The 12,745-nt window shown below is 31.6% G+C and overlaps 3 protein-coding genes across 4 annotated transcripts in view; 2 read left to right on the top strand and 1 right to left on the bottom strand.

Annotated features, from left to right (window-relative positions):
* The window catches only part of LOC143190354 (orexin receptor type 2), a 419,319-nt gene that overhangs the window by 211,499 nt on the left and 195,075 nt on the right, over positions 1-12,745 (top strand). The gene's annotated exons all lie outside the window — the stretch shown is intronic.
* LOC143192012 (aly/REF export factor 2-like) lies at positions 5,740-6,683 on the bottom strand. Its single transcript, XM_076397472.1, has 2 exons — positions 6,053-6,683; positions 5,740-5,858 (listed from the first exon to the last, which is right to left on the bottom strand). The coding sequence occupies exons 1-2, from the start codon at positions 6,681-6,683 to the stop codon at positions 5,740-5,742; spliced, it is 750 nt and encodes a 249-aa protein (XP_076253587.1).
* On the top strand, positions 11,201-12,144 carry LOC143190355 (aly/REF export factor 2-like). Its single transcript, XM_076394588.1, has 2 exons — positions 11,201-11,831; positions 12,026-12,144. Exons 1-2 carry the CDS (start codon positions 11,201-11,203, stop codon positions 12,142-12,144), a joined length of 750 nt encoding a protein of 249 aa, XP_076250703.1.

Below are 12,745 nucleotides of genomic sequence, written 5' to 3'. Positions count from 1 at the left end.
TTATAAGTGGTCTAACACGTTTTAATAGCACTTTTTGAATGACGCAGATAGCAGGGATATAGGTCTGTAAGATCCGATTTATTCTGCCAGTTTGTCAGTTTTTTAATCTATGCCACATTTAGACATCACAGAAAATGCTTCACTCTCATACCAGAAATATGTAGTTCTTTCTATTATTCAGATTTATAACTAATGCAAAAATGATCGTTAAACACAGTTAATGACCAGGCTAATCATATACCCTGTGGTCTATTATAATTCAAATGTTAGCGCCATATTTTCATAAGAACAATTCATCGCTGTTCTATTGAGTTAAACAGTATACTTAGACACCAATTATGAAGGGCTCAAAATTTATTTTTCGAAATTCATAACTTTTCTGTCTTATTCAAAGAAATATGTTGCTGAAACCTATCAAACAGTTTCAGAAAATTTAAATTTTATTGGTTAAAATTTTGGTTTCGACGATTTTAAAGTAAATATTTTTATGTCAATGGCGAAAATCAACCTCCATGACTAAAAAAGTTCGAAAACAATGAACTACATACTTTCACAGGGCTTAGAGATCAATGAATCATCTATTTCCAGGCGTTTACAGATATCTGCGAATCTGCTCCTACAAGTTCAAATGCTTTAAAAAGTCATTGATTTGTACAGTAGAACCATCCACATCGACACTGAAGCAGAATACTCATGGTCATAAAGTCTTGCTGTGCATTAATAAGCAAGTGTTGTGTATTAAAATCTGATAAAACTAAATGAAACTACTACCAATGTTTGCTCACATCTGACAGTTTCACGCAGTGTCAGATAGACTTTTTCCGCTTTAATGGAATACTTAATTTGTACTAAATACAGTTTCAGTGTACCAAGGCTATCATTAATTTAAGTCTTTATACCTAGACTTCTTGGCCTTGACTCAGGAATTATCTTACATTGTTAGTTTAGCAAATTTAAGTAAAATAGGTTTAGAACACTTCAACCTATTTAAGGAGGTATGTGTTCCACGCCTGTTCCACTTAATACTGTATATGCCACTCACCTTCTCTTCTGCCAATGGTCAATTTTTCCAAATCGCAAATAAACCAGAGGCCAGGTAACGGCAACTAAACAATCTACACAAACAGTCTTTACTATACAGTCTTCATACACATCAAAGAGTCTACTCACATAGTCTTCGTTAAACGGAACATTTAAATACTTAGTCAAGGGAACGTACAAATACCTGTCTGATCTATGTAATTAATAAGTTTTATCGCAGGTAAGGTAGTTCTAACTCAAACTCGTAAAATAAAGGACGCGCAATATATTTATTAAGATAAATAATAGATATATTGATTTAGAAAATGGTAATGAACAAAACAGGTATGTTTGCATTTGCACTTGTAAAAATCGCGTTCCTTTGCTAAATGAACAAACCTAATCAGATTTAATCTAATCTAATAAATATCTTATGAAAGTTACCTCAATAATCTTAATCCAGACGAGATCTGTCGGCATTGAAAATTTGGTGAGCTGGGTACTTTGTATTCATCCAAGGTATTCCAAAACCAAGTCTACCTCCACGGCTTGGTACCAGATTGTTTGATTTGTTGATATCTTCAAGACTATTATCCATTATTTCCATCACTTTTCGCGTAATAATATTGGTAGTTCTGTCTGTACAACCAACTAAAAAAATCATTTTTAAACATTATAAACAAACATTAACAATTTTCTGTAGACGACACTAATAGACTGGCGGTTACTAAGTCAATGTAGAAAAGGAAATAAAGAAATGTAAGAGTACTACATGTACTGGTAGTGGTCCAGTCTACAACTGTTGCTCATTGTGACATTCACATTTTTATATTTCTAACCATTTAATGTATTTAATCATTTTATTTTAAGCTTATATAAATTTATTGGTACAATCTATCCTACTCATAAAGTATTCTTTATATAACATTATTTTATTGCCAATGGGTGATGCACAACTGATATTAGGGCTTCCTATCTCTTTGAACAATGTATATAGGTATTAATGCATCATTATTAAATAACTTACTTTTCTATTTTTAATGTCTTTTTATACGGTAATATTAATAGTAAATAATAATCTTAAAAAATATATATACTAATAACAAGCATTTAATATTCCTAATATTTCTTATCCAAAAATAATCTATTATAAAATTCTTTTAATTTTACGATTGCTAAAAAGAGACCGAATACTGCCTGAGGTGTCGGAACAGTTAACAAAATCATCCAATAAAATTCTATTTGTATTGTTACTGGTCGACCCTTTTGTCAAGTATCTACAAAATTCTTTAATTCGTTAGTGATAATAACTATAAATTATATTATATACTGAGAAACATTGTAAATCAAAAGTCCAATTGATGCGACACAGTACTTTTTAATATGTACATTGGGAGTTTTAATAGATATACTATATGTTTACTTTTAAATATTTTTTATGACACATTTACTTATTAAGGAGTGTAGAAAAGAGAAGTAATTTTGAAATACATACTAGAATTTTGTTTATTTAATTTCTTTGCTACTCTTATAAAAGATTATTTTTAAAAGTGGTCTAACACGTATTAATAGCACTTTTTAAATGACGCAGATAGCAGGGAGATAGGTCTGCAAGATCCGATTTATTCTGCCAGTTTTGTCAGTTTTTTAATCTGTTATATATATAATCTGAAATATGTAGTTCTTTCAATTATTCAAATGTATAACTAATGCTAAAATGATCGTTAAACACAGTTAATGACCGGGCTATTAACGATTATATACCCTGTGGTCTGCTATAATTCAAAGGGAATCGAATGTTGTTGTTCCAGTCGGTCTAGATAGGAATTAATTATTAGTGAAACACGCATAATCATGTTCAAATTAAAAAATCAAACCAATTCGAATTAGCATAACAACCTACACATTGAAATTAGTTTAAACATAATAAAAATACATAAATATAGTCATATATTCAATATATAAATTAATTCGCTTTGTAGCTTAATAATTAAGTGTTTTAATGTCCCATTATGAGAGCAGCAGGATTTTTCGCATTTTGGTCTCTCAAACTATATACTATTATTTCTCTTATAATCAAATGTTAGCGCCATATTTTCATAAGAACAATTCATAGCTACGCTAGTTTATTGAGTTAAACCGTATACTTAGACAGCAATTATGGAGCGCTCAAAATTTATTTTTCGAAATTCATAACTTTTCTGTCTTATTCAAAGAAATATGTTGCTGGAACCTATCAAACAGTTTCAGAAAATTTAGATTTTTTGGTTAAAATTTTGGTTTCGACGATTTTAAAGTAAATATTTTTATGTCAATGGCGAAAATCAACCTCCATGACTAAAAAAGTTCGAAAATAATGAATTACATACTTTCAGAGGGCTTAAAGATCAATGAATCTACAAGCTCAAATGCTTTAAAAAGTCATTGATTTGTACAGTAGAACCATCCAAGTCTTGCTTTGCATTAATAAGCAAGTGTTGTGTATTACAATCTGATAAAACTAAATGAAACTGCTACCAAGGTGAATTGAAAAAATTAAATGAAGTATTCCTGCATAAGATTCCAGCAATAGCAAATAGGAAACGAAAATACATCATATTGCATAACCAGATTCGGTTACAAGAGTTATGCAGTTCGAATGAGTAGTTCTGCTGTGGTCAGTGAACTCAGTAGGAATAGTCCTTTCTGATTACTGCTTGTTTAGGCCTATGCAATATATCTTAGGGTGGGTATAGACCTGAGCATTACTCTGATACTGAATTCGGCTAACATGTTCTATGCTCGTGTCAACTATGTTTCAAAATTGGTTCAAAAGCGTAGTGACATGGTATGTCGTAATTCAAAGCGCATGGCCCCAGCCTAGTTCCAGTGTCCGACGCATGGATTTCGGCGCTTGGAGATGAACAGAGTGTTGTACCAAGAGCCGCGGATCGGACTAACAAATTGGAGAGAGAATGGGAAAAATTGGCGGGAATAGGAATGACTTAGGTTTTGGTTTCGAGAAAATAGCACTGGTTTTCTTTGTAATTTAATTATTATATAAATGTTTTTGGATGATAAATATGTGTTAAATATATATTAATAACTAATAATAATTCATATCATTGTATAAATATATCCTTAAAAAAACATGAAAAATTTAAATATTTATATTTTACTTGCAAGAGCCTTGTTATGAAATCTGAAATAAATTTCAGAAATGATTGCTATTTTACAAATGGTAATTGAAAAAACGTACCATAAAAATTTGACTTGTTTACCTTAACACGTCTATTGAAAAGTCCCCGACCTACCGTAGTAAACCACATTTTTTGGCAAAATTTTTTTATTCAACAAAATTCCCTTCAAGTGCGATACACTGTTTATAGCGACCCTCCGACATTTCGATACCATTTTTGTAGTACGATTTTTCCTTTGCTTCAAAAGAGGTCTCAGTTTGGTTGATCACCTCTTCATTTGATGACATTTTTGTCCCAGCGAGCATTTTTTTGAGATATGAGAACAGGAAATAGTTGCTAGGGGCCAGATCTGGAGAATACGGTGGATGAGGAAGCAATTCGAAGGCCAATTCTTGATTTTTTACACGATGCATTGTCTTGACGAAGCAGAATTTTCTTTTTCTTCAAATGCGCCCGTTTTTCGGCGATTTCTTCCTTCAAGTGGTCCAATAACGGTATGCAATAGTCACTGTTGATGGTCCTTCCTTTTTCAAGGTAATCAATGAAAATTATTCTATTCGCATCCCTAAATACAGACGCCATAACCTTGCCAGCCGACTGTTGCGTTTTTTAACGCTTTGGAGCGGGTTCATCGTGTGCAGTCCACTCGGATGACTATCGGTTGGACTCCGGAGTGAAATGATGGAGCCATATTTCATTCATTATCACATATCGAAGCAAAATCTCGATCTTTTGAGGTGAGGATCTCAAAATCTTTTGATGGTTAGGGATAACTAAAAAATATTTGGGTTTAATTCCAGTAGCGCTAGAACTAGTGTGTCAGGCCAGGGACTTTTCAATTGACCTATTATATATTACAAACACGCATAAAGATTAACAGCTTTATTCAACATTATGATAGGACTTTTGATCAATTATTTTATTTAGATTAGAATTTTCTTATATGTCAAAGACAAACTGAGCTAAAACTAAAAGAGTTGATGCATCAACACTGCGATATTTGGAGGTCACAAATATCCATGACGCATTACTAAAAAAACTTTGAATAGACTATATATATGTATTGATACCATTATTAAATAATCTTAAACATTGTATATGTGTCTAGTATAACCTTTCCAAACTTGAAGATATTACACACACTCTTTGATCAACTGGCATCTTAATAGAAAATTTAGACGCACGCAATAAGAATTAAGAAAGTTATTCACTGTTTTGTTGATTATTACATCGCTTAATTATAGACTCTATATAATCATTACGTAAATCCATAAAGCTCCTTAAATCGGTAAAGAAAAACCAAGTATTACATATATAGAATTAACTGGCTTATTCGCCAATTTCACTATTTTTTAATTTTTCAGAAGGCGTAGTAATCGTAAACTAAGTTTACTACATCTTTCCATTTATTCCATTTATTTAGTGATCTATTACTAGGTTATTAATAATTAAAATAAGGTACAAATTAACAATTTAATTTTTTTAGCAAAAGCACATTTCAAAACTTATACAAAAATAAATAACATTTAATGACAATCAGCTATACGTTCATGATGATGTTGTTCTCGCTTCCCTCCTTGATGTAAGCATCTAATTCTGCATCTAGGTCCTCTGGTGTTATGGGTTTTCGTTGCTGATCTCTCTGATTCCCTCCTCTACCTCCAAAACCTATGACAAAGTCATATAATTAATATGTATTAAACAAAGGCTATTTTCAAAGGACATTAAAATAATATATATTTGTCAACTTGTATAATATGCGCAAGAATCAAAATATATACCACTTTATCAAAATCAACTAATCTAAATTTTATTTGTCTAACTTTTTTTAGGAAATTAATTCAATTACAAACCTCTACTGGGCCTGCCTCTAGATGTTCCTCTGCGACTCCCAAATTTCCTATTTCCTGGTAGTCCTCCAAATACAGCTGCTATGGATTTCCGTGGTGGAGCTGGTGTTTCACTTGTGATTAACTGGATGTTCATTGGTTTTCCGTCCAAAGGCACTCCATGGTATTGTTTTATAGCCTTAATGGCATCACTCCGGTGTTCAAAGATTATGTCCGCTGTACCCAAAGAGCGGCCAGTTTTATCGTAATGCACGACGGCCTTTTTAAGGGGCCCCAATTCAGCAAAAAGAGTCTGAATGTCGTTATCCGACACAACGAAATTTAAATTCGAAATCAGCAGTTTTGTAAATCCCATTGGTGATCGAACCACAGCACGCGCAACGCCCTCCCTACGGGGACCATAACCTTCAAAGTGATTGTGCTTCCAAGCACCATTTACGACTTTCCTACTGCGGAATTCCAAGATACGGCCGCCTCTACCACGTCCCCTCTGCACACCTGCACTGCTCCTCCAGGAATTACCACCTCTTCGTTGACCCCAGATATTCTCGAACCTTCCGCTGCCTTGTCTACCTCCAAGACCTCGTCCCGATTTGATAATATCGTCAAGACTCATTTCCAGTTTATTCGCCATATTTCACAAAGACAACGTTAAGGACACCACAAAAACAATTTGTCAGTAATGAAAAGGAACTGAAGAAATTTTAGATAACGATCGACACTAGTAGTAATCTAGAACTGTGACTCGATTTGGGATTCACAGTATTATATATCTAAAAATTCCTTTCATATAATCATTTTATTTTAGGGCCATATAAATGTAAATATAATATTAATTAATTTATAGCCATTAATATAAATTATTAGGTAATGTCATAAAATATTCTTAGAAGTTCTTACCAACATAAATTTTAAAAAAGTGATGAATGGTAAGCAATTTCATTGATGTTGTTAGATCAGTTTTCAAGTTGCCATATATAAAAACTATTTTATAAAACATGTTATAAGCTACCATAGCTACTATAAAAATATGCTCTAAAGATAATTTAAGTAAATAGGTTAATAATTTACTTTATATAGATTATGAAAATGATTCGTAAAAAGGATAAAATAATTTTTAGAATACTATACATTAAACATTGTTATAGAATGAGATCAATATAAATTACAAAGCTTAAAAAAACTTGTGAAAATAATGTAAATAAAAAAATTAAAATGAAATGAAAATTTAATGAAAGATTAAATTAAACACTCAACCTGGTTATCTTATACCCATATTTTATTGATAGGTCTTATTACAATTTATATTGGATATGGTTACTACAATCTTAATACATATGTACATGTATAATCAAATTCTGTTTTCAATGGTATACTTAAGGTGATTATTCTATTTTTATGTAATATATAATACACTTATTCAAAAGTCTCGGGTCTAACATATAGATGGCGCTAGTTTTATTGTATTCACGGTTATTCAGCTGGCACTAACCAACTAACTAAACTAATCAATTTACATTTCTTCTTGTTAGGAAAAATACCATTAAAACGAATCAATGGCTTGAAAAGTGTTATAAGGACGCGGCAGAATCAGAAGACTTCAAAGGTGTCGTCGTTATTGGTGCATTTGAAAGTCGAAATTGCAAAGAAATGACCGCATATGACAAAAAAGAAGTGTTTCATCAAGACAACGCACCATATCTCAGATCAGTCAAAACAATCGCAAAAGTGCATAAAATAAAGTTCGAATTGCTCCTACATCCATCGTATTCGCCAGATATCACTCCCAGAGACTACTGGAGGTTCGCAGACTTCAAAAAAATGCTCACCGCTAAGAAACTTCGCTCGAATGAATAGGTTATCGTTGAAACTAAGGCCTATATTGAGGCAAATGATAAATCGTTTTACAAAAGTCGTATTGAAAGGTTAGAGCGTCGCTGGAATGATTGTGTGCCTTGATGAATAAAGCCAATTTTGGACAAAAAAACATGTTTTCTTTGTTACGCCGAGGGCTTTTCAGCCCATGTATTATGATGTAATCCATTATTTCTAAACAGTGGTGAGTTGGTTGTCTTATTACACTGAGAAGGTGGTTTATATTTGATGATAATTTTTGAAACATGTTTTTCTATTACTATCGAATAATCGGAAGAAAGATCAAGACGTGATTCTGCCCGACCCGTATTTCTATCAATATATCACATAAATCAACATATCACAATATCAATACAAAAGTTTATAGTATCGGGTGTTTTGTTTCTATACGATGGCCAGTTGCTGTGTTGTAAATTATGTATCTTTATCTCCTTGACTAGTGCTCTACCCTTTGATGTTATTAATCTTGATCCCAAATTTAAATGTTTAACATTGTAATCTGCCGAAATAAATGTATTACTTAGCGTAGCAAAGAAGGAGCTTTGTTGTGATGTTTAGGTTATTGACCCATGGATTTTCTCTGTGGCTATAATGGTTGCTTGTAGGTAATTTTTGTTAAATATTCTTCTTTCGTAATGCTTTATCTTTTTACGGATGATTATGGCTGTACCCCCTTTTAAAAATAAAATTTATATTTGGGTATTGAATTGTATTTTGTAAACAATCATTATGTCAATATTTTATTCAGTTATGAAAATCCTTAGTTCCCTAGCTAGTTATTATTTCATTTTGCTTTGATGTCGATGTAAAATCATGGAAAAGTTTTTTTGTCGAACAGTGTCTAATATTATGTATATTTACTATTTCATAGCGTTGAACTTAGGCTACCTACCATTCGATGATTAAATTGCTATATAGTTACATATTTATTGCATTAATAGTTAAACTTCTTAATATTTATCGGTTTGAAATATTTACTAAATTACTATTAATAACAATAGTACCTCTTTTATATATTTCACCTAAAATAAATATTGAAAAATAGTATATTGAATAAAAAACCTGGCTTATTTGATAAACGAATGGTTTATGTACCTAAAATATTAAATAAAATAGCAAGGTTCTTTACTTATATATTCCACGATACAATTTTTAAAACAGTAGCTGTTATATTCTTCCTGATAGAATATTTATTTACTTTAAGCTATACTTTTATTTATATTCTGAAATCTCACCATTACAGCTAGCTTATCTTTAATATATTCTATAGATTTCGTTAATCTACTGTTCTTTAATTTGCCTTGTTTCTCATATGAGGACCAAAAACTCATAAAAACACGAAAAATTAAAATATTTATATTTTACCTGCAGGAATAAGAAATACATTCCGAAAAGCATTACGAAAGAAGAACATTTAACAAAAATTACCTACAAGCAACCATTATAGCCACAGAGAAAATCCATGGGTCAATAACCTAAACATCACAACAAAGCTCCTTCTTTGCTACGCTAAGTAATACATTTATTTCGACAGATTACAATGTTAAACATTTAAATTTGGGATCAAGATTAATAACATCAAAGGGTAGAGCACTAGTCAAGGAGATAAAGATACATAATTTACAACACAGCAACTGGCCATCGTATAGAAACAAAACAACCGATACTATAAACTTTTGTATTGATATTGTGATATGTTGATTTATGTGATATATTGATAGAAATACGGGTCGGGCAGAATCACGTCTTGATCTTTCTTCCGATTATTCGATAGTAATAGAAAAACATGTTTCAAAAATTATCATCAAATATAAACCACCTTCTCAGTGTAATAAGACAACCAACTAACCACTGTTTAGAAATAATGGATCACATCATAATACATGGGCTGAAAAGCCCTCGGCGTAACAAAGAAAACATGTTTTTTTGTTCAAAATTGGCTTTATTCATCAAGGCACACAATCATTCCAGCGACGCTCTAACCTTTCAATACGACTTTTGTAGAACGATTTATCATTTGCCTCAATATAGGCCTTAGTTTCAGCGATAACCTATTCATTCGAGCGAAGGTTTCTTAGCGGTGAGCATTTTTTTGAAGTCTGCGAACCTCCAGTAGTCTCTGGGAGTGATATCTGGCGAATACGATGGATGTAGGAGCAATTCGAAGTTTATTTTATGCACTTTTGCGATTGTTTTGACTGATCTGAGATATGGTGTGTTGTCTTGATGAAACACTTCTTTTTTGACATATGCGGTCATTTCTTTGCAATTTCGACTTTCAAATGCACCAATAACGACGACAACTTTGAAGTCTTCTGATTCTGCGGCGTCCTTATAACACTTTTCAAGCCATTGATTCGTTTTAATGGTATTTTTCCTAACAAGAAGAAATGTAAATTGATTAGTTTAGTTAGTTGGTTAGTGCCAGCTGAATAACCGTGAATACAATAAAACTAGCGCCATCTATATGTTAGACCCGAGACTTTTGAATACGTGTATTATATATTACATAAAAATAAAATAATCACCTTAAGTATACCATTGAAAACAGAATTTGATTATACATGTACATATGTATTAAGATTGTAGTAACCATATCCAATATAAATTGTAATAAGACCTATCAATAAAATATGAGTATAAGATAACCAGATTGAGTGTTTAATTTAATCTTTCATTAAATTTTCATTTCATTTTAATTTTTTTATTTACATTATTTTCACAAGTTTTTTTAAGCTTTGTAATTTATATTGATCTCATTCTATAACAATGTTTAATGTATAGTATTCTAAAAATTATTTTATCCTTTTTACGAATCATTTTTATAATCTATATAAAGTAAATTATTAACCTATTTACTTAAATTATCTTTAGAGCATATTTTTATAGTAGCTATGGTAGCTTATAACATGTTTTTGTAAAATAGTTTTTATATATGGCAACTTGAAAACTGATCTAACAACATCAATGAAATTGCTTACCATTCATCACTTTTTTAAAATTTATGTTGGTAAGAACTTCTAAGAATATTTTATGACATTACCTAATAATTTATATTAATGGCTATAAATTAATTAATATTATATTTACATTTATATGGCCCTAAAATAAAATGATTATATGAAAGGAATTTTTAGATATATAATACTGTGAATCCCAAATCGAGTCACAGTTCTAGATTACTACTAGTGTCGATCGTTATCTAAAATTTCTTCAGTTCCTTTTCATTAGTGACAAATTGTTTTTGTGGTGTCCTTAACGTTGTCTTTGTGAAATATGGCGAATAAACTGGAAATGAGTCTTGACGATATTATCAAATCGGGACGAGGTCGTGGAGGTAGACAAGGCAGCGGAAGGTTCGAGAATATCTGGGATCAACGAAGAGGTGGTAATTCCTGGAGGAGCAGTGCAGGTGTGCAGAGGGGACGTGGTAGAGGCGGCCATATCTTGGAATTCCGCAGTAGGAAAGTCGTAAATGGTGCTTGGAAGCACAGTCACTTTGAAGGTTATGGTCCCCGTAGGGAGGGCGTTGCGCGTGCTGTGGTTCGATCACCATTGGGATTTACAAAACTGCTGATTTCGAATTTAAATTTCGTTGTGTCGGATAACGACATTCAGACTGTTTTTGCTGAATTGGGGCCCCTTAAAAAGGCCGTCGTGCATTACGATAAAACTGGCCGCTCTTTGGGTACAGCGGACATAATCTTTGAACACCGGAGTGATGCCATTAAGGCTATAAAACAATACCATGGAGTGCCTTTGGACGGGAAACCAATGAACATCCAGTTAATCACAAGTGAAACACCAGCTCCACCTTGGAAATCCATAGCAGCTGTATTTGGAGGACCACCAGGAAATAGGAAATTTGGGAGTCGCAGAGGAGCATCTAGAGGCAGGCCCAGTAGAGGTTTGTAATTAAATTAATTTCCTAAAAAAAGTTAGACAAATAAAATTTAGATTAGTTGATTTTGATAAAGAGGTATATATTTTTATTCTTGTATATATTATACAAGTTGACAAATATATATTATTTTAATGTCCTTTCAAAATAGCCTTTGTTTAATACATATTAATTATATGACTTTGTCACAGGTTTTGGAGGTAGAGGAGGGAATCAGAGAGATCAGCAACGAAAACCCATAACACCAGAGGACCTAGATGCAGAATTAGATGCTTACATCAAGGAGGGGAGCGAGAACAACATCATCATGAACGTATAGCTGATTGTCATTAAATGTTATTTATTTTTGTATAAGTTTTGAAATGTGCTTTTATTAAAAAAAATTAAATTGTTAATATTGTAATAAATTGTAATAAAGCCTGTCGGTAAAATAAATATATTATATATAAAATATATAGATTGAGAGTTTCGGGCAATCTTTGATGACCTACTGAAATATTTACAAGTGTTTTTGTAAGCTTTGTAATTTATATTGATCTAAAGCCATTACTATCTTTAATATGTAATATTTTAAAACTCTTTTATCCCGTTTGCAAATCAACTTTATAATCTATCAAAAATAAGTTTACTGTACTGTTTTTTTACAAATACTGTTTACATAAATGGCATTAAACATGTTTGTATAGTACTACCTATAGTTGTTTAGGAGATGATTTTATAGTAGGTTTACATTTTATATGTGGTTATAAGGTTTACTACTCATCCCTTCCCTAAAAGTATTTTTATAGAAACATCATTACCTAATTATTTTATATACTATAATATTACTTTTACATTTGTATAGTAGAAATAAAATGATTAAATAAAACGAATTTTTAGATATATAATATTGTGAATTTCTTATCGAGTCACAGTTGTAG

The sequence above is a fragment of the Rhynchophorus ferrugineus genome, unplaced genomic scaffold (assembly GCF_030347505.1).
Source record: "Rhynchophorus ferrugineus isolate W39M unplaced genomic scaffold, kcgeb_rfMv2 rfM2, whole genome shotgun sequence".
Lineage (NCBI taxonomy): Eukaryota > Metazoa > Arthropoda > Insecta > Coleoptera > Curculionidae > Rhynchophorus > Rhynchophorus ferrugineus.
Note: the sequence above shows the minus strand (reverse complement) of the source record. Positions and strands in the feature narration are given on the sequence as shown.

What these genes read in the sequence shown, in the direction of transcription:
- LOC143190355 (XM_076394588.1), top strand. Translation starts at nt 11,201, where the DNA reads ATGGCGAATAAACTGGAAATGAGTCTTGACGATATTATCAAATCGGGA. An exon ending in TAGAGGCAGGCCCAGTAGAG is followed by an intron (nt 11,832 to 12,025) that starts GTTTGTAATTAA and finishes CAGGTTTTGGAG; the next exon opens with GTAGAGGAGGGAATCAGAGA.
- LOC143192012 (XM_076397472.1), bottom strand. Translation starts at nt 6,683, where the DNA reads ATGGCGAATAAACTGGAAATGAGTCTTGACGATATTATCAAATCGGGA. An exon ending in TAGAGGCAGGCCCAGTAGAG is followed by an intron (nt 5,859 to 6,052) that starts GTTTGTAATTGA and finishes TAGGTTTTGGAG; the next exon opens with GTAGAGGAGGGAATCAGAGA.